This window comes from Pelecanus crispus, chromosome 10 (genome assembly GCF_030463565.1).
Source record: "Pelecanus crispus isolate bPelCri1 chromosome 10, bPelCri1.pri, whole genome shotgun sequence".
Taxonomy (NCBI): Eukaryota; Metazoa; Chordata; class Aves; order Pelecaniformes; family Pelecanidae; genus Pelecanus; species Pelecanus crispus.
The window spans coordinates 22,441,115-22,461,952 of record NC_134652.1 but is presented as its reverse complement, the minus strand read 5'-3'; the positions used below and the strand labels follow the sequence as shown (position 1 = coordinate 22,461,952).

At 45.5% G+C, this 20,838-nt stretch overlaps 1 protein-coding gene across 1 annotated transcript; it reads left to right on the top strand.

Moving 5' to 3' along the window:
• The first annotated feature begins 2,702 nt into the window (after positions 1 to 2,702).
• On the top strand, positions 2,703 to 20,609 carry PKD2L1 (polycystin 2 like 1, transient receptor potential cation channel). The gene is made up of 15 exons (XM_009479092.1): positions 2,703 to 2,997; positions 6,908 to 7,021; positions 8,948 to 9,075; positions 10,248 to 10,504; positions 11,392 to 11,616; positions 11,985 to 12,213; positions 12,574 to 12,744; positions 13,470 to 13,651; positions 15,870 to 15,990; positions 16,680 to 16,778; positions 17,511 to 17,632; positions 17,961 to 18,078; positions 18,319 to 18,455; positions 19,242 to 19,389; positions 20,397 to 20,609. The coding sequence occupies exons 1-15, from the start codon at positions 2,703 to 2,705 to the stop codon at positions 20,607 to 20,609; spliced, it is 2,559 nt and encodes an 852-aa protein (XP_009477367.1).
• The last annotated feature ends 229 nt before the right edge of the window (positions 20,610 to 20,838 follow it).

Genomic DNA, 20,838 nt, shown 5'->3' with positions numbered 1-20,838 from the left:
TTAAGGATTTTATTGATAGGAAAACTTGTGGGGCTGTGCTCCTTTGTCTTATCCTAACGCAACGAATCCCACTGTGATAGTGGTTTCTGATTTTAGAAACAGTCCTCCCTGGGTACTTCTGAAAGGTTTCTCCTAGGCCTGCTGAAAAATGGACCTCAACACAGAGGAGAAAAAAAGAGAATGGAGAAGAGAAATTCTGTTGGCTGGTGTTCACAAGAATGAAAGGTTGGTCAATAAGGCCCAAGGCACTGGAAGGAATGTGAGGTAAGTTCTGAAAGGTGCTGTCAGACACGTGTCGTTCCTTAGCCAGCAAATACTGGTGCTCCACAGGGTTTTACATCAAACACCATAGAGGGCAACACATAGCACGGTGATTTGTGAGGTCCTAAGGTTTGGGTCATATTCTCCCTGAGCTGACATACCTCCCTGCACCGTCTAGTGTAAAACGAGGCAGCTTCCTATGCAAATGCATATCCTGCCTCCTAGCAAAGAAGTGCTTGTGCCATTTTGCAAGCCGGATAGACAACTCAAGCCCCACCTAGATTCCCCTCCAAAACTGAAGCGTGCACTAACAGCACAGTTCAAGTTTACTGGCTGAAAAGGACCTTTACAGACCTGCGTTAATGAATGAGTCACCCCAGCCTGCCTGCAAAGCACTGTGTGGGTTTCTTTAATTATAGGGTGCTCTTTGTTCTGCCTTGTGTTAGGCTGTTCAGAATCAGGTGACACAGCCATGACCTGTCCTCTGGGCTCGGTGGGTGACTCAGACTTTCAACACTGAAGCTCAAGGTCCCCCTCTCGCCGCCTGCTCTGTGCCCTGGCCAGCAAGAAAGCAGATCTGCAATGTACCCTGGACAATGTGAAGTGGTGCTGTGCCACAGGCAGTGAGGGATGCACTGTGAAAAAACACGTGTGCTCCCCTGAAGCAGCAGCTCTGCACCATAGGCCATGCTGCTTGTGCATGGGCAGGGATATCTGCTCCACCGTCCCAGCGGTGTGACTGGGTGCCCAGCCCTGGCATGTGACCTTCCACTGCGGTCTCCTCCCTCCGCATTTCAGCTGCAGGAAACCTCTGCAAATGCTTTCCATCCATCCACCCCATTGACTCCATTCCACTACTCTCATTTTGCTAGGGAGTAATAAAAATCAAATAGCACTAATAATACCAAATTCACTCCAAGGATCCAGCCCAGACCTCTAACCTGCCAACCAAATTCCCAGCTGCTGCCCTCTTAGTGCCCTGTGACGAATCATGTCTTGCCTCACTGTTGTTCAAGCAGCTACTCAATGCCATCATCAGATAGGTGACATCTAGGGGACATCTCTGCACATCCCAGCTGGCCTGGCAACATCACCTGTGTGAACATTATAGCCCAGAGAAAACACCCTTGGCGTGTGGTCCTATGGTTGCAAGAATCATGTTGCATCCCTGGGTAATGCCAGAAAGATAGCTACTATCAGTACCCGTGGAGAAGCACTGCTTCCAAATTATGTATTCAGACCTGAGGAAGGACCAGGCTTAGGCTATACGTTCATGTATCAGCTCATCACCAAGACAGAAGCCTGTCATCCCAGGGTTAAGCCATCACCTGATCCTCCCGTCCAGGGGTACAGGGGTACAGTCACAGGCCTCCAGCACCTGTGGGGCCTCGGACCACTTCTTGCTGCTGGCCGGGGAGGGGGGGAACACCGGCAACCCCCAGCTATTATTATTTCCAGTTTTGCCTGGTATAATTCTGTTTTTTCCTCAGGTTTGCCTCAGGGCCAGCAGGCACTTGCAGGGCTTATGGAAATTCTGCAAAAGCAGAAGAGTCCAGTCCCTGGTTTCCAAAACCAACACTAGAAGTTTACTCCCGTTTTTCACTCCTGCTTTTAACAACGAGGCAGCAAAGAGGACGCTGTAGAAACGCTGACCGGGATGACGCTTTAGGCCAAAACCCAGCTTTCTCCTGAAGCGTCCGCAATGCTTGGCACAGGAATTGCAATGCCTCCCGGGCCTTGCAGGGTGCAGGCAGCTGCCCGGCCCGAGCTGCCGGCGCCACATGCTGCTGCCGCCGCTGCTGCTACCGCTGCCGCCGCTGCCCCCGCCCGCCGGCTCCGCGCCGCCGCCGCTCCTTGGGAGCCTTTCCGCCCCCCGGCGCTCCCTGGCCCTTCAGCCCGCAGCAGGGGCTCCCGCCCGGCCCCACCGCCCTCCCCAGCGGCACCCGCTCAGGGAGAGCTCCCAGCCCGAGCTGCGCCCCTCCGGAGCTTCACCTGGCGCCGGGCTGGGCTGCAGGCAGCCTCGGGGCTCCGGTTAAATCCCAGCCGCCTCCTCCTCTTGCCCCCACTCGACTCAGGGGCCGTCTCCTAGCAGCCCCCTCTTCCCACGACGGCATCTGGGTCTGTTACCTCCGTTAGGAAGCAGAGACGGTCTCCTGGATGTGTCGGTGATCCTAGGGCTGCTGGGATAATAGGGCTGGTGGCGGTTCCTAACAACGGGTAGTGCCACCCCTCTGATAGCTGTCACCGGCCGAGCTGCTATAAAAGAGAGAGAGGATGTGTGCTACCTGTGGGAAGCTGGTGGTGTGCCTTCTCCTGGGCTGCTGAGGCAGACAAGCTGTTTGCCCTTGACTGATTCTCTCTCTGCTAGCTTACAACTCCAGTCTGGGCAGGGAATCTTCACAATTCCAGTTAAAAAGTACTTTGGCTGGCAGTGGCTAGCCATGAGCTCATCTCACCTAAACAACAGAGATGGGAGCCACTTTCGAGCCTCAGAGCAGCATGAACTGGAGGCAGTGGGGAAGAAAGCTTGGGATAATCCTGTTTACAATGGCTCTCCCTCTACCTCCTTGAAGATTCGAGCTATCTACAACCCCAAGTCTATCCTGGAGAATCCCTATGAGAACTTTGAAGAAGTGGGGGATCCGCTGCCTTACCAGGAAAAGCAGAGCAAAGCTGTGGATGGGAAGACAAGTCCTTTCCTCAAGTGCTGTTTCTACATCTTCAGAGGCATCCGAGGTAAAGCTCTGATATCTCACTAGAAAGGATTTACCAGCTCTTGGGAAGAACAGTGGTATGGGAGGGGGGGGTGTGAGTGTGGGGATGGAGAAAGTAGAAACCCTGTGGTATCTGTGTAGCCCAGGAACCTGCTCAACATAGACTAGCATTACCCCAGAGATCATCTTTGGCTGACTTGGAGGGAGTAGCCTCATTCCATGTGCCTTGCTGTAGCTCCAGGGTCTGTCCTGTTACCTTTGCTACAAGGCAGAAGGTACAGACAGACTCAGTAGTGTGCTCATGGTCATGCAATGAATTTGATGGCAGAGCTTAGGTGTCCCGAATCCACAGGAGCTATTGCTCTGGTGATGAGACTATTCTGTCTTTGTGTGCATTTTCTAGATGGAGTTGTACTGGCCCCTGCGTTACAGTAAATTAAGAACAGACATAAATATCCACCAGAGAAAATCTATCACTGTCAGGACTGAAATGCAGATGATAATAGGAATGTATCAAACAAGGCTTTGCTTGAAGACAGCTGAAAGAAAGAGGTGCTAGTTTCCAGTTTCAAAGACAAAGGGGAATGAAACATTATGTAGGCTTATTCAGAGGCAATCAGAAAGCTAGGAGCAAGTTGCGTCTCCTGTAAGGATACAGTGCCAGGCAAGGGCATTTGTTGAACAGTTTCTTATAGAAGGCATAAAGTCCTAATGCTGTAAAAACAGGGAAGAAAAAGCAATAGTCTCGGGGAAACTATTATTTTCTTGCCAATGTGTCTTTCTTCCTGACTTAGAAGAAAAGCAACACCAGGAGCTCTGCTACCTGGTCTTGCAAGAACCTTTCTCAGAGCCGTGCCCTCTAACAGGACACGTGAATAACTGTATAGCCTGGTCCTGAGTTGCACAGCCCCTCTATGATCCATTCTTTCTTACTTGCCATTGCAGTTACAGTCTAACACTATTAATTCACATGGAAGCCAGAGCTGAGGCTTTAGAGGTTTCTCCTGGCCAAGGAGCAGCGCTGGGTGGGCTTTGTGGGTAATTACAGATTGCTCGGAGGCAGTGTATCATTTACATGTTTTATGCTGATAGCCTTTCTTCTAGGCATTGTTTGAGACTTAAAATGGAAAAACAAATCCATACTTTAGCATCAAAATTCCATTTGTGAGATGCCAGGGCTGAAATTGGAGCATGCAAATGAAAATACCTGTCAGGACACTACAGCATTCCCTTCTTCTGTGACTGTTGCAGCAGTGTGTCCTGCCAGCGAGGCGGGTAGATAGGGCTGTAGGACAGACCAGAGCTGGGAAGGTGAGATCCAAAGGCCAGTGCAGCCAGAAGAAAGGCCTCTATCAGCTTCACAGAGGTGGGGACTTCTTTCTTGAAGAATTTGCATCCTTCCTGTGCATCTTTACTAGGTGCTCATTATTTTTCATTCCCTCTCCAAATATTGCTGGTTCCCCTGCTGCCCTCCCCTTCTATTTAATCACATTAGCGTCTCGCATAGAAAATGGAGGCAGTAAAGATAAGTTGCTTAGCCAAGCACAGTTTGTGGTTTTTTTTTGCTTAAAAACCTTTCCTTGGGATTACGTGTCCATAGCTCTTCAGGGGTACTGATCAAGGATGGTTTATTGAGTTCTTTTCTTGTCCTCACCAGCTGCTGGGCTGGACTACCAGTGAGTAGCTGCTGCCTCTAGTGCCACTGCTCAGACTGTTCCTCTCTAAACTGTGTCCAAGCAACTCTGGATCCTTCGGTTCCTGCCTGCCTCCTGCCACCTCAGCTGTTCATGGCCAGTCATGAACAGACAGACAGACTTTGCTGGGTATCTGGGTGGCACGGTGGCCGGTGAGGGGCACCCAGCTACCCACTGCCTTTGGAAGGTTGTACCTGAGGTTGTGAGCTAGTCGCTCACCTGGGTCACAAGTCTGCTTTCAAAGCAGCCTCAGAAGATAATGTAGATGTTACAAATTAATTCCTACCAGTAACTTACTATCAGGAAGGCAAGAATTACAAACAAATTGCATTGATTGCCTGTTTTCTAGATTCTGAGTGTTTTTCTTTGCTCTGCCTTGTGAATGCTGGATAGTCATGCAAGATGCCATAAGGAAGCCTGAATGTCTTCTAGTCTGGAGCATCCTTCTACTCCAAATGTCATGTCCAAAACAGCTGCAACCCAAAGGGAGTAGGTGGGTGACACAGATGGGCACATGCTTCATGTATGAGGTGGTATATTTCCACAGCATGTTTCCTAAAGAAACAGCTAAAACCAAACCTTAACTGATACCGTTTACAATTACTGGATGCAATCTGAAAGGGTACTGGGCCAGCCTCATGGTCCTCCAGGTATAATTTTGGGCAAGTCTCTGAACAAAGTTTCCAAGGATATTTGAGTGTCCCTGAACAGGTGTTCCCACGTACACTCCTACTCCAAAAGCAAAGAAAGTCTGTGCCTCTGTTCCCAATGTGTGGATAGTAGGGGTTCCCTGCCTCATGGAAAAACAAAGAAACCTGTTAAAAATTTGTGTGTAGCCATATCTAGAGATGAAAGGGGTCATTTAAAAGTGTCCTGAACAGATGGCTGGTTGTTGGCCCCTTTCTTCTCCATTGTCGAGATTCCTGTAGACCACGTGCTGCTCTCTCCTGCACATGAGTTAATCCAGATCTTCTCCAGGCTCTCATTTCTGCTGGTGGTCTGCCATGTCCAGAACAGGCTACTGGTTTGTCTGTCCAGGAGCGAGGGTGGATACTGCAACAGGCACCATGGTAGCTGAAGGTGGAAAAAGCTCTCTGATCTGTTGAGATGCCAAAGAGCTATTGAAAGGACAGGAGTAAATATGCACAGACCACTCTTTGGAGCATGCAAAAGTGGTAAAAAGCCCTTTGTTCTCTGCCAGAGATGACTTCAAATGTATGGCCTTTGATCCTGGCTTGCAGGAAGACAATTATTGCGTACTACTGGGGATGGGCATCAGGGCTGAGCTCTCTAGGAGCTGCAGAAAGCAGCAAGACTGTGCGTATTATTGACATGGCTTCCATCACTAGGCTTTCAAGTGGACGTTCTTATGCCTTTCAACTTCAGGAACATTTCAGAAATCGCAACAGAAAGCCATTACAGCAAGAACAAACAAATACACTAATGGTGTCAGGCGGTTCATCAAACCCAAAATATCAAGACTCCTTTTAAAGAAAGTGTTTCTCTCTTTTTTGATCAACCCTGCTGATGTTTAATGAGTTGCTTTCACTGCATGAAGAAACCGGATCACTAGCTGGTGCATTTGGCATAAGTGTATCGAAGTCAGCAGAGCTCCATGGATAGACATCCTGAAGATAATTTGGCCCTAAATTTTATGCTGAAAATATTGAGTTGGGTTATTTGATTGAGTCTTATGACCTACAAGATATCTGCAAGAATTTTTAGGTAAGCAAGGGACAAATATTTGGGGCCTGATGGTTCAATATACACTAAAGGAACTAATAGTTGTAAAGCTAACACCAGATGCAGTTCTGCTATGGAAATCCTATCAGCTGTTGGCACATGGATGACTGAGATAAAGTTTTATGCTTTCAAGAGTACTTGTGACAAAGACTGAATTTCTGCAAAGAAGTAAGCTGAAAAACAGGCAGAAGATCAGTCTGTATTGAACTCAAACAGAAAACTGGAGAGTCATGTAGCAAAATAAGAAAGCAAATATATTTTGGTTTTGGTTAGCCCCAAATCTTTTGTTCATGCTGGAATGGTTCTTTTTAGGGATTATTTAATACATTTTTACAACTCTTAGTCAAGTTTTGAAAAGAAAAGTGGTTTTGCTTTGAAAAGTGACAAAAATCCAATGGCCAAGAGTGTTTTTTGGGAATGGGACTTCAGCTCCTCCTCTGATGGCCTTTGAGAATGGCCATCAAAACTCTTCAATTTTTTCTTTACACTCAACAGGTCTGTGGGGCACTACGCTGACTGAGAACACAGCTGAAAACAGAGAACTTTATGTGAAGACCACGCTGCGAGAGCTGCTAGTCTATATTGTGTTCTTGGTGGACATCTGTCTATGTAAGTAGCTGTCACATCTCATAGGTGTCTTTTCTGTGTGCAGCGTGAGGGGAATAATGTGAGGTTTTATTATTAGACTTCCTCACTCTGTTGTAAGTGTTAAATTTATTGTACACGCTCTCACTGCAGCAAGCGGGTGTATCATTAACCTACAGAATAACTTCTGCACACACAAGTAAAATAACTATTACTCTAGACCTAATTGATTTTGGTTAAGTTTAAACAGTATTTTCTGATCCATGTTATCAGTTCTAGCCATCTACTCCACAGTCCTGGGAGAATCTGTCCAGGGTCTTTTCTCAGTTTCACAGTGAATGTTCAAACCCCAGAGAGCAGCTCTAGAAACTTCCTGGGATCAAAGACATAGGGTTCAGAGATATTTTTCCCCTCTGGGACTGGGGGGGTGGCTGAGGTGATAAAGCAGAAGGCAGCTCACACTGTTGTTCTTGGATGGATTTAATGCATCCCTGTGCTGAATGCTAATGGGCTTTGTGTGGGTAGAACAATGGCTGTTTGTTTTTTGGGAAGGTTAATTCATTATCACAAATGAGCACCTGTGGCATGGGACAGTGAAGAGGATTATATTTCATGGACCCTATGGCAGGAGAGATAGACAGACAATACCAACCTGAGTTACTATCACACTGGCCCAGGGAGACAGTGCTTCAGCCAGTCTTCCTAAAGAACAAAGATACGGACACAGACGTACATGTGGTCACACACTGACTCATCCAGAAGTGGTGGTGGTGGTGGGGGGTGGTGTCTTGAATGTCAGCTGCTTTATTTTCATGGTGCCCTTTCAACAGTAGGACATGTTCTTAGTGATCACCATGATGGACACTTTTCTGCGGGAATGGTCACTGGAGAGTTAGAATCATAGAATCGTTTAGGTTGGAAAAGACCTTTAAGATCATCCAGTCCAACCATTAACCTAACACTACCAAGTCCATCACTAAACCAATTAAGGGGAGAGTAGCAATTTCATGTTTCCTGGCTTGGTGGCTGGATTATTTATAATGAAAGTAAAAACTAGGAATTATTAAGATTGGAAAGGACCTCTAAGATCATCAGTCCAATCATCAGCCCAACACCACCATGCCTACTAAACCATGTCCCGGAGTGCCACGTCTACCTGTTTTTTGAACACTTCCAGGGATGGTGACTCCACCACCTCTCTGGGCAGCCTGTTCCAACGCTTGACTACCCCTTCCATGAAGAAATTTTTCTTAATATCCAATCTAAACCTTCCCTGACGCAGCTTGAGACCATTTCCTCTTGTCCTATCGCTAGCTACTTGGGAGAAGAGACCAACACCCACCTCGCTACAGCCTCCTTTCAGGTAGTTGTAGAGAGTGATAAGGTCTCCCCTCAGCCTCCTCCAGACTAAACAACCCCAGCTCCCTCAGCTGCTCCTCATAAGACCTGTGCTCCAAACAGTTGAAACATGTTTGGGGAAGTTAGAGCCTGCTCCTGTTTGAAGTTTCTTGGTAGATGAGAACTTAACTGGAGCTTTCCACTTGGGAAAATGGGGTGGTCTCTATACCTTTATGGATTCAGATCAGAACTTCAAAATACAGATCATGGACTTTGTTCTGAGAGAGCAAATTTCTCTCAGAAATCTTGTCTGAAAAAAAATTGTTACCCAGGATATTCAGTTGCATCATCCAGTGGTCTTCTCTGGCTTTTAAACTCTTACAGTCTGTCAGTCTGACAGTTTAAATTCTGGAACATGCAACAGATAAGTCTGTAAATCCCTAACAAAGCACAAAGTAACATGATTAGAGTTCCCAAGGTTTTGTCTTTTGTGCCTTGCTCAGCTTACCTGTGATAGTATAAGCTACACAGAAAGTGAATATATACATATATTTATGTCAGGCTCCAATATTCAGGTATAAGGGAGGACCCTCCTCTTGTCTCTTTTCTTAGTGACATATGGAATGACAAGTTCCAATGCCTATTACTACACCAAAGTGATGTCTGAGCTCTTCCTGCAGACCTCTGCGGATGGCCGTGTCTCCTTCCAGTCCATCGGCAGCATGACTGACTTCTGGGTGGTGAGTACAAGTCTGGCCTGGCACTGGGAGCCCTGGAAATCTCAGCTAGACGGGGATATTCAGTTCCCTCTGAATGTGCTACCTAGTGCTTTCAGCAAGCAAGGCATTTTGCTGTCACAAGCTTTCGCCAGCTACTAGCAATAGTTACAATATCATTTGCATGCAAAATATCCTCTGATTGAAAATATATTTTATCCCTCTGAGCACTGTGGCTGGAATACTAGCTAGACGAAGTGTTGTGTGTGTCCAGAAGAGTCCATTCCCCAGAAACTTACCAGCTAGGCAGGCAGGACAAAATAAAAAGAAATTGCTGCAATATGATGCTCATTGCACAGACAGGCAGTACCAGCCTGGAGAGGCCAAGTGACTTACTCCAGGTTTCCCTGTGGCAGAAATGGCTTTGAATCCTACAGCCCAATGTCTTCATGCTGGTGTCTTAGTAAACAAGCCTATGTCCATTTTCATGGGCAATTGTGGGAACAGCACACTTAACCTGCCTGTAATTTATGCCTAGGCTGGTCTGATCTATAGATTCTTTTAAGAAGCAGCTGGATTAAAATTCGCACTGACTTTTATCAAAGAGAATAAAGAGGGGGAAAGGGGTCTAACACATTTCTGTCAAAGAACTGGTGAAGGAATAATATGAGCCACAGTGAATGTTGTTGAGATATTGCACCCACTTACCTCTGACAGTCAGCCAGAAATTGTTTGTAAGTTAGCTTTGTCTTTTCCTGCTGTATTAAAAAAGTAAAATGAACTATGGCACTGTTGTTTTTTCCCCACTGTTTCCAGGGCACTGGCACACCCCCTTTTCATAATTCATACCTCATGCTAGGACAATTTCTTGAGACTTGTGCTCACTAGAAGTGGAAGGGACAAAGAGGCTTGCAGGGCCCTTGTCTCCTCACTAACCCAGCAAGGTGCAGCAACCATATTACAGGCCTGTTTGAAGCCAATGACAACCCTGCTGCCCAGCATCCCTCCTCCACCCTCTGGCTCCACCAGCCCTGGTTTTTCTTCTCCTTAGCATATATCTAACACAAGCTTCTACTACTTTCCACCTTGGGGAGTAGAGAAGGGTGGGTCAGGTCTTACTACCTCAAGCCGAGGCCAAGAAAATTCCTCTGACATGTGGGCTATGAAGAAGTTGTTCTCCCCTCCCTCTCTTGCAGTATGCACAAGGGCCCCTTCTGGATAATCTTTACTGGACAAAGTGGTACAACAACGAGTCCCTAGCAGCGCATGGCACCCAGTCATACATCTATTACGAGAACCTGCTGCTGGGTGTCCCACGCATGCGACAGCTGAAGGTGAAGAACAATTCCTGCGTGGTCCATGATGACTTCAAGGAGGAAATCTCAGGCTGCTATGATGTATACTCTGAAGAAAAGGAGGAAAGAGTCTCCTTTGGACTCATCAATGGAACGGCGTAAGTACATCTTCTGCTGTTCAGGATTAGAAAATCTGCGATTTCTTTTTTTTTTTTTTTTTTTTTAGTTGCCCCGAATTAGTTTCTTCTAGTTAAAATAAGATCTGCTGAGCCACACAATGCCAGGGTTGAGCTTTTCATATAACGCTGGACTTCCCCTTGCAGTCAGTGACAGCAAGTCCTTTTTGTCTATCAACAAGGCCAAGTGTATCTGAGGAAAAGCACAACAGAATGAGTGGCAGAGTGGGACCTGTTGGGAAAGCCATGAGAAATCCAGTGGAGAATTAGGTAGAGATTGTTGTCTGTTTTTAAGAGGGTGACGATAGATAGAGACCTTTGGGACAAGAGCTATCAAATGGATGATGCTATCTGCTTCCCTCCTGGATTTCAGGAGCCATAGAGAAGGGAGTGCATCTCTTTTATCTTGAAAACGTATTTCTCTATAATAATGTGAGGTAGCTGCGATTTAATAATTCTTTGCTTGCTGCATGAGTCTTAGTCTGTGAACGAGAAGCTATTATTCATAAGAAAATATGAGTGCAAGTGTGTTCTAAGCAGAGGGTTGTGTGCAACATGGTAGAAGGCAATACAGCAGATCCTGGGAGTAACCTCCATGCAAACAAGACTGTGGCATAGCCAATGAACCCGCAGAATTTTCCTTCCATAGTATCGCAAGTCATGTTGTGCCACTGCTGGGAAGCACTAGATCAGAAATCTGTCAATAATGAAGAACTGATGTAGGCTCAGATCTGGAATAGGAATTAAGTGCCAACTCTTTAATTAAGAACTACTCTGTCCCTTGAAGATATAGTCTAATTTCTCTTGGCTACAAGGTCATATCCAAGCCTGGGATGGTGATGCCTTTGCATATGGCTTGTCTGTCGCAGGTGGAGGTACCATTCTGAGGAGGAGCTGGGTGGCTCATCTCACTGGGGAAGACTAACCAGTTACAGTGGGGGAGGATACTACATAGACCTCAAGTTGACCAGAGAAGAGAGTGCTGAAGCTTTGCAAGTCTTGAAGGAGAAGTTGTGGCTGGATCGGGGGACACGAGTTGTCTTCATTGATTTCTCTGTGTATAATGCAAATATCAATCTGTTCTGCGTTCTGAGGTAAGCAGAGTCCCATTGAATATTCTTCTGCCTCTTGCTTCTTCTTCAATGCCACACTTTCTTAAAATGCAAAGATTTTAATATGGTCCATCAGGGGGTAGGACTGACTGGTGTCAGTGGATGTTGCATAGATTACTAAGAAGACTTGATCTTCCTGACATAACTGGTCACACTTCTCTTCACCTTTCACCCTTTCCTATCATGGGCAGTGAAGCAGCATAAACAGATAAGGCTGCATAAACACATGCACAGCTCTTCCTCTCATGGTTTTGTGGATAGCTCATACTCAGGTTTGATGCCTCTCAAAATTATCTAAGAGCCTCCCTCCCCCCGTTTGTAATTATCAGAGTTTTCTTGTCCCCTTCAAGGTTAGTGGTTGAGTTTCCAGCCACTGGTGGTGCCATTCCCTCCTGGCAAATCCGGACAGTCAAGCTTATACGATATGTCAGTGCATGGGACTTCTTCATTGTTGCCTGTGAAATTGTCTTCTGTGTCTTCATCTTCTACTATGCGGTGGAGGAGATTTTGGAGCTGCGTATCCACAAGCTTCAGTACTTCACCAGCATCTGGAACATCCTGGATGTGGTTGTCATTCTGGTGAGGATCCTTACACACTGTTTGGGGGGAGCAATAGCAGGGAGGTACAAGAGTCAAAACAAATGAAGAAATGGGGAAACTGGTCTAGATAAGACAAGCTGGTGCATGTTTTGCTCCAATAGCAAAATAAACTAGCAGAGTAAATGGACACATACTCTTCTATCAACTGTTAGGAGAAAATTCTTTCCTTAGAGATGCCTGGGAGACTGTGAAGTCAGGGCATCATTCAGTGCATTAAGACTTTTCATCCCACACCAGTAGACTGCAGTTGTGAAGTGTGATACCAAGGAATTCTGTGACACTTTAATTTCTGCGGAAAGCATAGGCACAGCAGTCATTGCAGACTCTTCTTCTTTGCAGCTCTCCATCATCGCTATTGGGTTTCACATCTTTCGCACTATTGAGGTGAACAGACTGTTGGGAGAGTTGCTGAAACACCCTGACACCTATGCAGACTTCGAGTTCCTGGCATTCTGGCAGACACAGTACAACAATATGAATGCAGTCAACCTATTCTTTGCCTGGATCAAGGTATTGTAGGGGGTCTGGGAGGTGCCAGGCCTCCAGTCTCAGACCTCTTCCTCTAGATAGCTTGGGGATTGACTCTTCTATTCCTCTGAGTGAATGAGGGTAACAGCTATATAACAGATGACAATTTTCCTCAAAGTTGTATGCTCTGTTTTTCAGTAAATCCAGACAGCTTTTTCACCCTGTATTCTGAGGCCAGTTATTTAGAGATAACGGACAGGGAGATGAGATCAGATGTTGTGGTGTAAAAGTGGTTTTAGAAAATGCTGAGTACAATATAATTCTGTCCGTCCTGTACTATTTTAGTCTTTTGGAGGATAATCTGGCAAGCCATGTCTTCCTTTCATAATGGCCACCCAACAACTGGAAATGACTCATTTGTTGGCATGAACTTTGCATTTCAACCAAAGCATCTTGGCATGGTGGAAAGCCACACTGTACTTGGGGCTCCTCATTGGCCTCAAGGCATCTGTCCTTATAGCAGTCCCTCTCTGTATTTTCCTTTGATGCAGGTAACAAAGTCATATGTTTATGATCCCACAGGAAGATGGTGGCACACCTGGGACAAATATCCTGAACACTAAGCCACTGTTCCCCTAGCCTGGCTGTCTTCTTGGTGCCTTGGTACTATAGTGAACCTCTTGTCTTAGTAAGCATGTGCATATATGAGAGAGACTGACTTAGCTGATGGTTTGACCTTACTTTGTCCCTGTTGTTTCTTCTTGCAGATATTCAAGTATATTAGCTTCAACAAAACAATGACCCAGCTCTCCTCCACACTGGCTCGTTGCGCCAAGGACATCCTGGGCTTTGCCATTATGTTCTTCATTGTCTTCTTTGCCTATGCCCAGCTGGGTTACCTTCTTTTTGGGACACAAGTGGAAAACTTCAGTACCTTTGTTAAATGCATGTAAGTGTGTAAGTTAGAACCATGTTTCCATCATTTCATCAAAAGAATTTTAACTACTTTCCAACCTCTCCCCAATTGCAAATCTGAATGTCAGTCAGACACCTGTTGTATCTCATTGTAATAAAGCCAAAATGGTTAATAAGTCACCCACAGTCCTCCAGCTGTGACATCTTCATGGAGAAAAGAATGCAGTGAGAAAGTTGAAGGTTACAGACAGATTTCTGTTTGTCTGGTGTTTATCAGTAGGGATGAGAGTAGCTGATCCTACCAGACTTTGAGACTACTTGCAGGCCTACAATTCAATGGAAATCTTCAGCCTTGTCATGGGAGCATTTAGTGAGAAGTTTCAGTGTGCTGAAGCCTAGACAGGTTTTCCTTGATATGGAGTTGTTAGGTACACCGAGGGTACTCAGCATGCAGAGTGGTTTAATGTCTTTCTGCAGAAAAGCATCATGGCTCAGCTGATAATTTAGTTTCTGTTCTGCAGGACCTTCTGTCACCTGCTCACCTGCTCTGGGTCCGTAAAGGCTGTAGAATGGTGCTGTCTGACTGTCACTGAGACTTTGGCAAATTTGTGTTTCTATACACCAGCAGATGGCTTTAGGCCTAGTTAGGTTAAACTTCTGTATAATTCTGGTGGTAAGAACTCAATAGCTCAAAACAAGTGTTTTGAGGTAGGCTCAGAGTTTTGGGGGTTTTGGGTTTTTTGTTTGTTTGTTTTTAAATAAGGAAGAGGCCCAGATAGAAGCTCCAGAGTTTTGAAATTCTCTGGCTTCCAAATACACTTGCTGATCACATCATTTCAGTGTCTGCACAACAGCTGCTTGAAAACTTTTCTGGTTTTCATCAGATAGTACACTTAATTCAAACAAAGATTTGGAAGGAGTACTGTGTGTTGCTACAGGGTTTTCACATGGAAAAACAGAAGTGATGCATTTATCTTATCAAGATGATAGCTTTAAACACTGAAATGAAAAAGTCAGAAACTTCATATTTATATTATTTATAAATACATCTGATTTTGATAAGATAGAAGCTCTGCTTCATTTCTGAAAGTCGGTTGTCATATAATATGCTACTTTTAATACAAATTCAGTATGAAGTTTTCTAAAATATGCTGTAAAATAGGCTAAATAAGATTAAGTAGACATTTTCAAAGCAAAAGAGAGAAACATAATTTCTTACTGGAAGGAGACATTTCAACATCACTGAATTGGGACAATTTAAGCCAAAGAAGAGGAAGCAATACCATATTCCTCTTCCTTAGACCTGGAAAACATCCCCAGCTCCCTAAATAGTCCAAATGCAAGAAATCTGAAATGGACCTTTGCATTTCTCAGACAGGATTTTCAGGCTCCAGGCTCTCAAGGTCCTTTTCCCTGCACATGGCTTCACAGTCTGTGTCTGTCTTTCCGTCTGTCTTTTTCTTTCCTTTTATTTTTTCCTTTCTTTTTTTTTAATTGGAGGATATTTTTTTACAAGGGTCATTTCACTGATCAATCTCCAGAGAATCCCACAGACAACATATCAAGATGCCTGAGATGGGGGATGACCAGTGGGTGGATGAGCACCCACAGAAGAGGGTGTTGGGGAAAGGAGTTAAGATACCCAGTCTCCATCCATGGGCCTGCTCAGGCAATGTGCGATGTTACGGGAGGTACCTGCTACAGCAGTGGTTTTCAGCCTGTGTTCCACAGACCTCTGGCATCTGGGTCCTGCCTTTAAGGGGTCTACAAGAGATAACTGAGATAAGCAAACTTCTGATTGGTAGACTTAAACTTGCTTCATTATAGGGGCTACGAATCGCAAAAGGTTGGAGAGCGCTGTCCAGTACTAACACCCTCTCCACAGTCTCATGAACTCTCTTGCCAGAGAAGGCTTCAGTGAGTCAAATGCCTTTATAAGGGAAAATTCAGGTTATTTTTGTTTCTGACTCCTGTTTAGACCAAAACACACTTTGGACAACCAGAAATTTGTGTGGAAACCATGTTTTACTTTCCAGCCAGCTCTTGCTCTAACCAGATCAGCTTCATTTATCCCTGAAATATTATGGGTACATTTAACTCACCAGTCAGACTGAGTGACTTAGACCCTGCTCTGGCTTGTGTCTGTGACCGTCTGGGCCGCAGGCAGGTTCAGGGTTCACCTCAGGAGTGTCTGAGGAGGTAGGATAAATGTATGTGCCTTTCTGTGACCTTGTGCTACTCTTCTCCTCCAGCTTCACCCAATTTCGGATCATTCTTGGTGATTTTGACTACAATTCCATTGACAATGCCAACAGGGTCCTCGGGCCTATTTACTTCGTCACCTATGTGTTCTTTGTTTTCTTTGTGCTCCTGGTAAGCAAGAAAGCCCTCCTTGCCCCTGTATTGACAGCAGTGTTTTGAGACCCCTCCCGATAATCCCTGAGTTAGGTGCAGTGAAAATGCTTGGAGAGAAAGGAAGGTTCTGATAGCTTTGCAGTGCAAATAGACCAAAGTAGACAAAGAGCATGTCATTGCAATTTGAGATTTGATGATCAGGGTGATTAAGGGCCATATTCACATCCTTTAAGGTGAAGACTAAAAGTGACTGGAATACCACTGATGTGGTAGCTGAATTCAAGGGGGATAAGTTCAGCAGCTCTGTAGCAGGCAGTGAACAATGCATGGGGGACAGTCTCTGGCTTCCTAGGCAATGGCTGCAGAGGGATGCTCATAATGACCAGGTTAAATACCCAGTGCTAAGAATCCAAATGTAACCTAAGATCTTGCAGGAGAGGCTACCAAAGGTGGTATTTGAGCTGGGAACAAACGTACCTTTGGCCACTGCTTTAACTGCAAGGGCCTCCTCCCCAGTGAGAAAGTGCTGTGTGGCTGAAGTGGGCCTTCCCTTCACCCACTTTAATTTGCCCAAGGGATACCCCATGTGGAAACAGTTCCTTGTTTAACTGAGTGCTGCACAGCTATGCCTGTCTCTTGCTGCATCAGCTGCTGGAGCAGGACAGATGCCTCATGCTTATTAATCTCTTTTCTTCCCCTTTTTCTAGAACATGTTTCTGGCCATCATCAATGACACCTACTCAGAAGTCAAGGAGGAGCTTTCAAGCCAGAAGGATGAGCTGCAGCTCTCAGACATTTTGAAGCAGGTGATGAATAGTGAAAGCTGTGCCACTTTCTAGCTAAATCCTGAAGCATTTTCTGGAAGTCCCTGACCTATCTGGAATTTTCTAGAGTAAAACCATGGTTGCCAACTCCACATCCAGCTTCTTGGTGCACACAGGGGTCACAGTTCCTTCCTGGGATAAATCAAGCTCCCAGATCCTTTGGCAATGGGAACGTGAGAAAGAAGAGGTTGGGGCAATCCTGTTACTTGAGCATGCTGATGGTGTTTCTGAGAGACTTTTCTTCCCATGATAGTCTCTAGACAAAGCTCTTTCAGTCCTTGATAGAGTGTACCTTGATCTATAAAATGGCAGGTCCTATTTTGCTAAGCTGAGCATGTTACAGTGGTGCAAATCTAGTGGCTTACATCTGAATTTCCCATGGGCAAATTCCAGAAAAGGTCCTGGAAGTTCACAGCTCTGTGCTGTGGGACCAATATTCTGCAAATAATCGAATTTGAGACATTATCTTAAACAGCTGATGACTAGGAGCTCAGATAAAGGGAGAGTTGGGAGGAGAAAAGCAGAGGCCAAACTTCATCAGTCCTAGTTTAGAGATGGGGCTCATTCAGCAGTGTTTTATTTTTGCTTCTAGCAAGCTTAAAATCTCCTTGAATTACTTAACATCTGCTCACCCATATTGCCTTGTCCACTCTGCCCCATTTTTCACTGTTCTGCCCTGCATGACTCTGTGTCCGTTTGCACCTTTGATAACAGAGCTACAACCGGACACTCATGAGGCTGAAGCTGAAGAAGGAGCGGATTTCTGATGTGCAGAAAGCACTGCAGAATGGAACAAAAGAACTGGACTTTGAAGACTTCAAGAACAGCTTGAAGGAGTAAGTGGGTCAGCTTGAGGGTTGCCTGCTTATCTCTTTCTCTTGGTCATACAGGTAATTTAAATTCTCTGGTTTTCAAGGCTGGGAGAGCAGTTAACTCAGATCTGGGCAATGTAAGACTCAAAAAAAATAGTTACCATCTTTCCTCGCATGTTTAATCTCCTGTTCTAAATGGGCTTGTGTTGCTATCTCTTTCCCGTTTGGGATGTTTAGGTTTGTCACTGGCAGGAGGAAACAATGCACTGATTTCAAAAGGTGTGCTCCCACACTGTTAGGGCCTAACAGTGTAATTCAGTGCCTTGAGCTTTCTCTTTCTATTCTTTTACAGACTGGGCCATGCAGACCATGAGATCACAGCAGCCTTCTCCAGGTTTGACAAAGATGGCAACCACATCCTTGATGAAGAGGAGCAACAGCAGATGAAGCATGACCTAGAGGCAAAACGGGTAAAAAAAAAAAAACACAAGGGCAAGGGCAAGGAAAGAAACCCTGTTTGGTAGAGATCACTAAAGTGGCCTCAGGAATCTTTGGGTCTGTGGTATAAACTAAGCAGGCAACTCAAATACAGCTCCAGCTCTGCCTGGAGAGCAGCTGAGTATATGACTGCCTGTGAAGGTCTGTGTTACAGTGAAGCTGACACAGAGTTAATACCCAACTTTGCTGGATTTTCTTTATCTATCTTCTAGGCTGCTCTGAATACAGAGATTGAAAACTTGGGGAAATCCTATGGTGAGAACAACCTGGATGAGAATCTGACCTACGTGGAAGCAAAGAATAACCATGCCAATAAGGCCAGCTGGGTCTCCAAAGAAGAGTTCCAAGTGTATGTTTGTGCTGGCAGTAGGTCAATCCCTCTGTAAATGAGGGGTCTGATTCCCTGCTGCGTCCTTCCCTGATGTAACTGTTTACACTGGTGCTGAGCAGTTTCAGTAAGATCTTGTCCCTTTTTATCTTGTACATGTGTAAACTAGCAGGTCAGGAGAGAACTGGGACACTTCTTGTAATGTAGTTTGCTTGTTTCTGTAAAAGATTGGGTTAAGAAATTTTGCTTTCTGCCTCTTGAATAACCTCTACAGCTGTCAACTGGCCACAGGCAATATGCTGTCATGTTTCAGGTCAGAAGGGAGCCCAGATAACTGGGCCAGGAGAAGTTGATACCTTTACAGAAGGTCCTATGGGAATAAATATCCTTGATTTATAGCCTAGTTGGCCTTCATCCGCCAGGTCTGAGAATAACACTTGGCTGTTTCTTCCACAGGAGGAGCATGGGATAAATACAGCACAGAGAATCAGGAGATCCTGATTCTGCTACTGAGAAACACTGAGCAATCCACATAGGGCCATATCAAAGGAGAGGCAGGTGCAATATTTAATAATGGGATTATATTGTGATCCAAAGTGGTTGGGATCCATCCTAAGCAGAATCACTGATTACAGATGAAAACACAGTGTAGCAGGGAGTGATGTCTTCCGTGGATATGAATCAGTTCTCTGATGCGGAGCATTCACTCCTGTTTGAGGTCTGGCCCATTGTCCATAAGATTTCTGCTGCAAATCCTGCAGTTCATCACAAGAAGCAGCTTGCAAATGCTTTCCATGTCTTCCTCAGCCTCCTGCAACGTGTGCTGCAGCTGGAACAGTCCATAAACAGCATTGCCTCCAAGATTGATGCAGTGGTGAACAAGCTGGGTGTGCTCGAAAGGAACAAGCTGAAGAGGAAGGACCTGTTGGGCAAGCCACTGGATAATGTTAGCAAGGTTGGTAGCCCTCCGCCATGCATTAGAACCAGCTTCAGAGTAGGTGACCAGCCCTGCTATGTGAACGGACCTGGTATCATCTTTGCTTTCCCAGTCCCCGTTGACATAAGACAAAAAGGGTTGGGTGGGGTCAGCATTTTGCATGATCAAGCCTCCTGTTCAAGCAGAGTGACAAAAAGCTTCTTGCTTTCATGTCCCCCCAGTTAACCATGGTACTCTTAAAAACAGCTTCCAGCTCTTTGAAGGCCAAGCTCATTCCTGTAGCAGTGGATGCAATTCACTTTGTTCAGTTTCTTTGCACCTACTTATCCTCAGATGTCAAAAAAGATCATACTGTCCTTCCCAGGAAGAGCAGCTCACGACAGTATTGTGGACTGTGATCTTAACACCTTGCCTGTGGATTATTTGTCACACATGAGGTGGAAGATTGTTAGCGCTGTGCCCATAGTGCCTCATTGCAGACTTCTGACTTTTGCCAAAGACTGCCTGTCAGTCAGCATATTTTGAGTCTTCAGCTTTGAAGTCAAAGGCAGAAAGGCATGCAGGAGCCATGTCATTGCTTCATGTCTTCATGGCTTTCATAACGTGACTAGTCCAGCAGCACACAGTGACCTAGCTGAGTCAGAAAGAAGCCCCTCTCTTTTGCAGAGTAGCTTTGAGATCCCTTCCCATCTGAAAGAGTAGTTTGGAGGGTCCTACTTCTCATCTGAACATTCCCGAAAGATTATTCGAGTGTTTGCTTGCAGATTTGCTTTGCCCCAGGATTTCTGTGAATGTTCTTGTAGGGGGTGAAAAGGGATGACTGTCTAATGATTGAATGTACATTCATCAGTGTATTGCAGCAAACAGTATATTGGATCTTTAATAGACAGGCAAGTTGTACTAATTTCTGGAAGAATCTGGGAAGATATTTGAGTGTCATGCACACCTTGTCTCTCTCCTGAAATGTTGCTAGACTTCTTGGTAGCTTGCTGACAATGCAGGTCACTCTTTCTTCGTGTTCACAGGAGGAAGAACCCAGTCAGGAAGAGCTGCTCCCCCAGAGCCTAGACCAGCTGGGGAGAGAAGAAGCAGAGAGCTGGGGAACGGAACATGTACGGGGAAACAACATGAGTGGCAACTGTTCCCAAAATGGGGTCTACCCTGTCTTGCCTATGTCAAGTGTGCCGGGATCTCAGGTGCCCAAGAACATCCAGCCACAGTCTGATGTGCACTTCTAGCGAACAGCCCACTGCTCCCAGTCTGCCTCCCACAGTACTAAGTCACTGTCAGTTGTTTCCCCACTATTAGAAAAATCAGGACAGCTGGATGCATATACCACTGTTGCCAGGAACTGGTGATGTGAAAAATCAGAGATGCTCTTTTCCAGCATAATGATGTGTAATGTCAAAGAGCTAGAACTTCTGGCCCCCATATCTCTGGAGTAGGTAGGAATTTGGAACCAGGTAT

Bases quoted from the DNA above. Each gene is read 5' to 3' on its own strand.
- PKD2L1 (XM_009479092.1), top strand. From the start codon at position 2,703: ATGAGCTCATCTCACCTAAACAACAGAGATGGGAGCCACTTTCGAGCC. The intron at 9,076-10,247 runs GTGAGTACAAGT...CCTCTCTTGCAG, and splicing joins GCATGACTGACTTCTGGGTG to TATGCACAAGGGCCCCTTCT. The intron at 15,991-16,679 runs GTAAGCAAGAAA...CCCTTTTTCTAG, and splicing joins TTGTTTTCTTTGTGCTCCTG to AACATGTTTCTGGCCATCAT.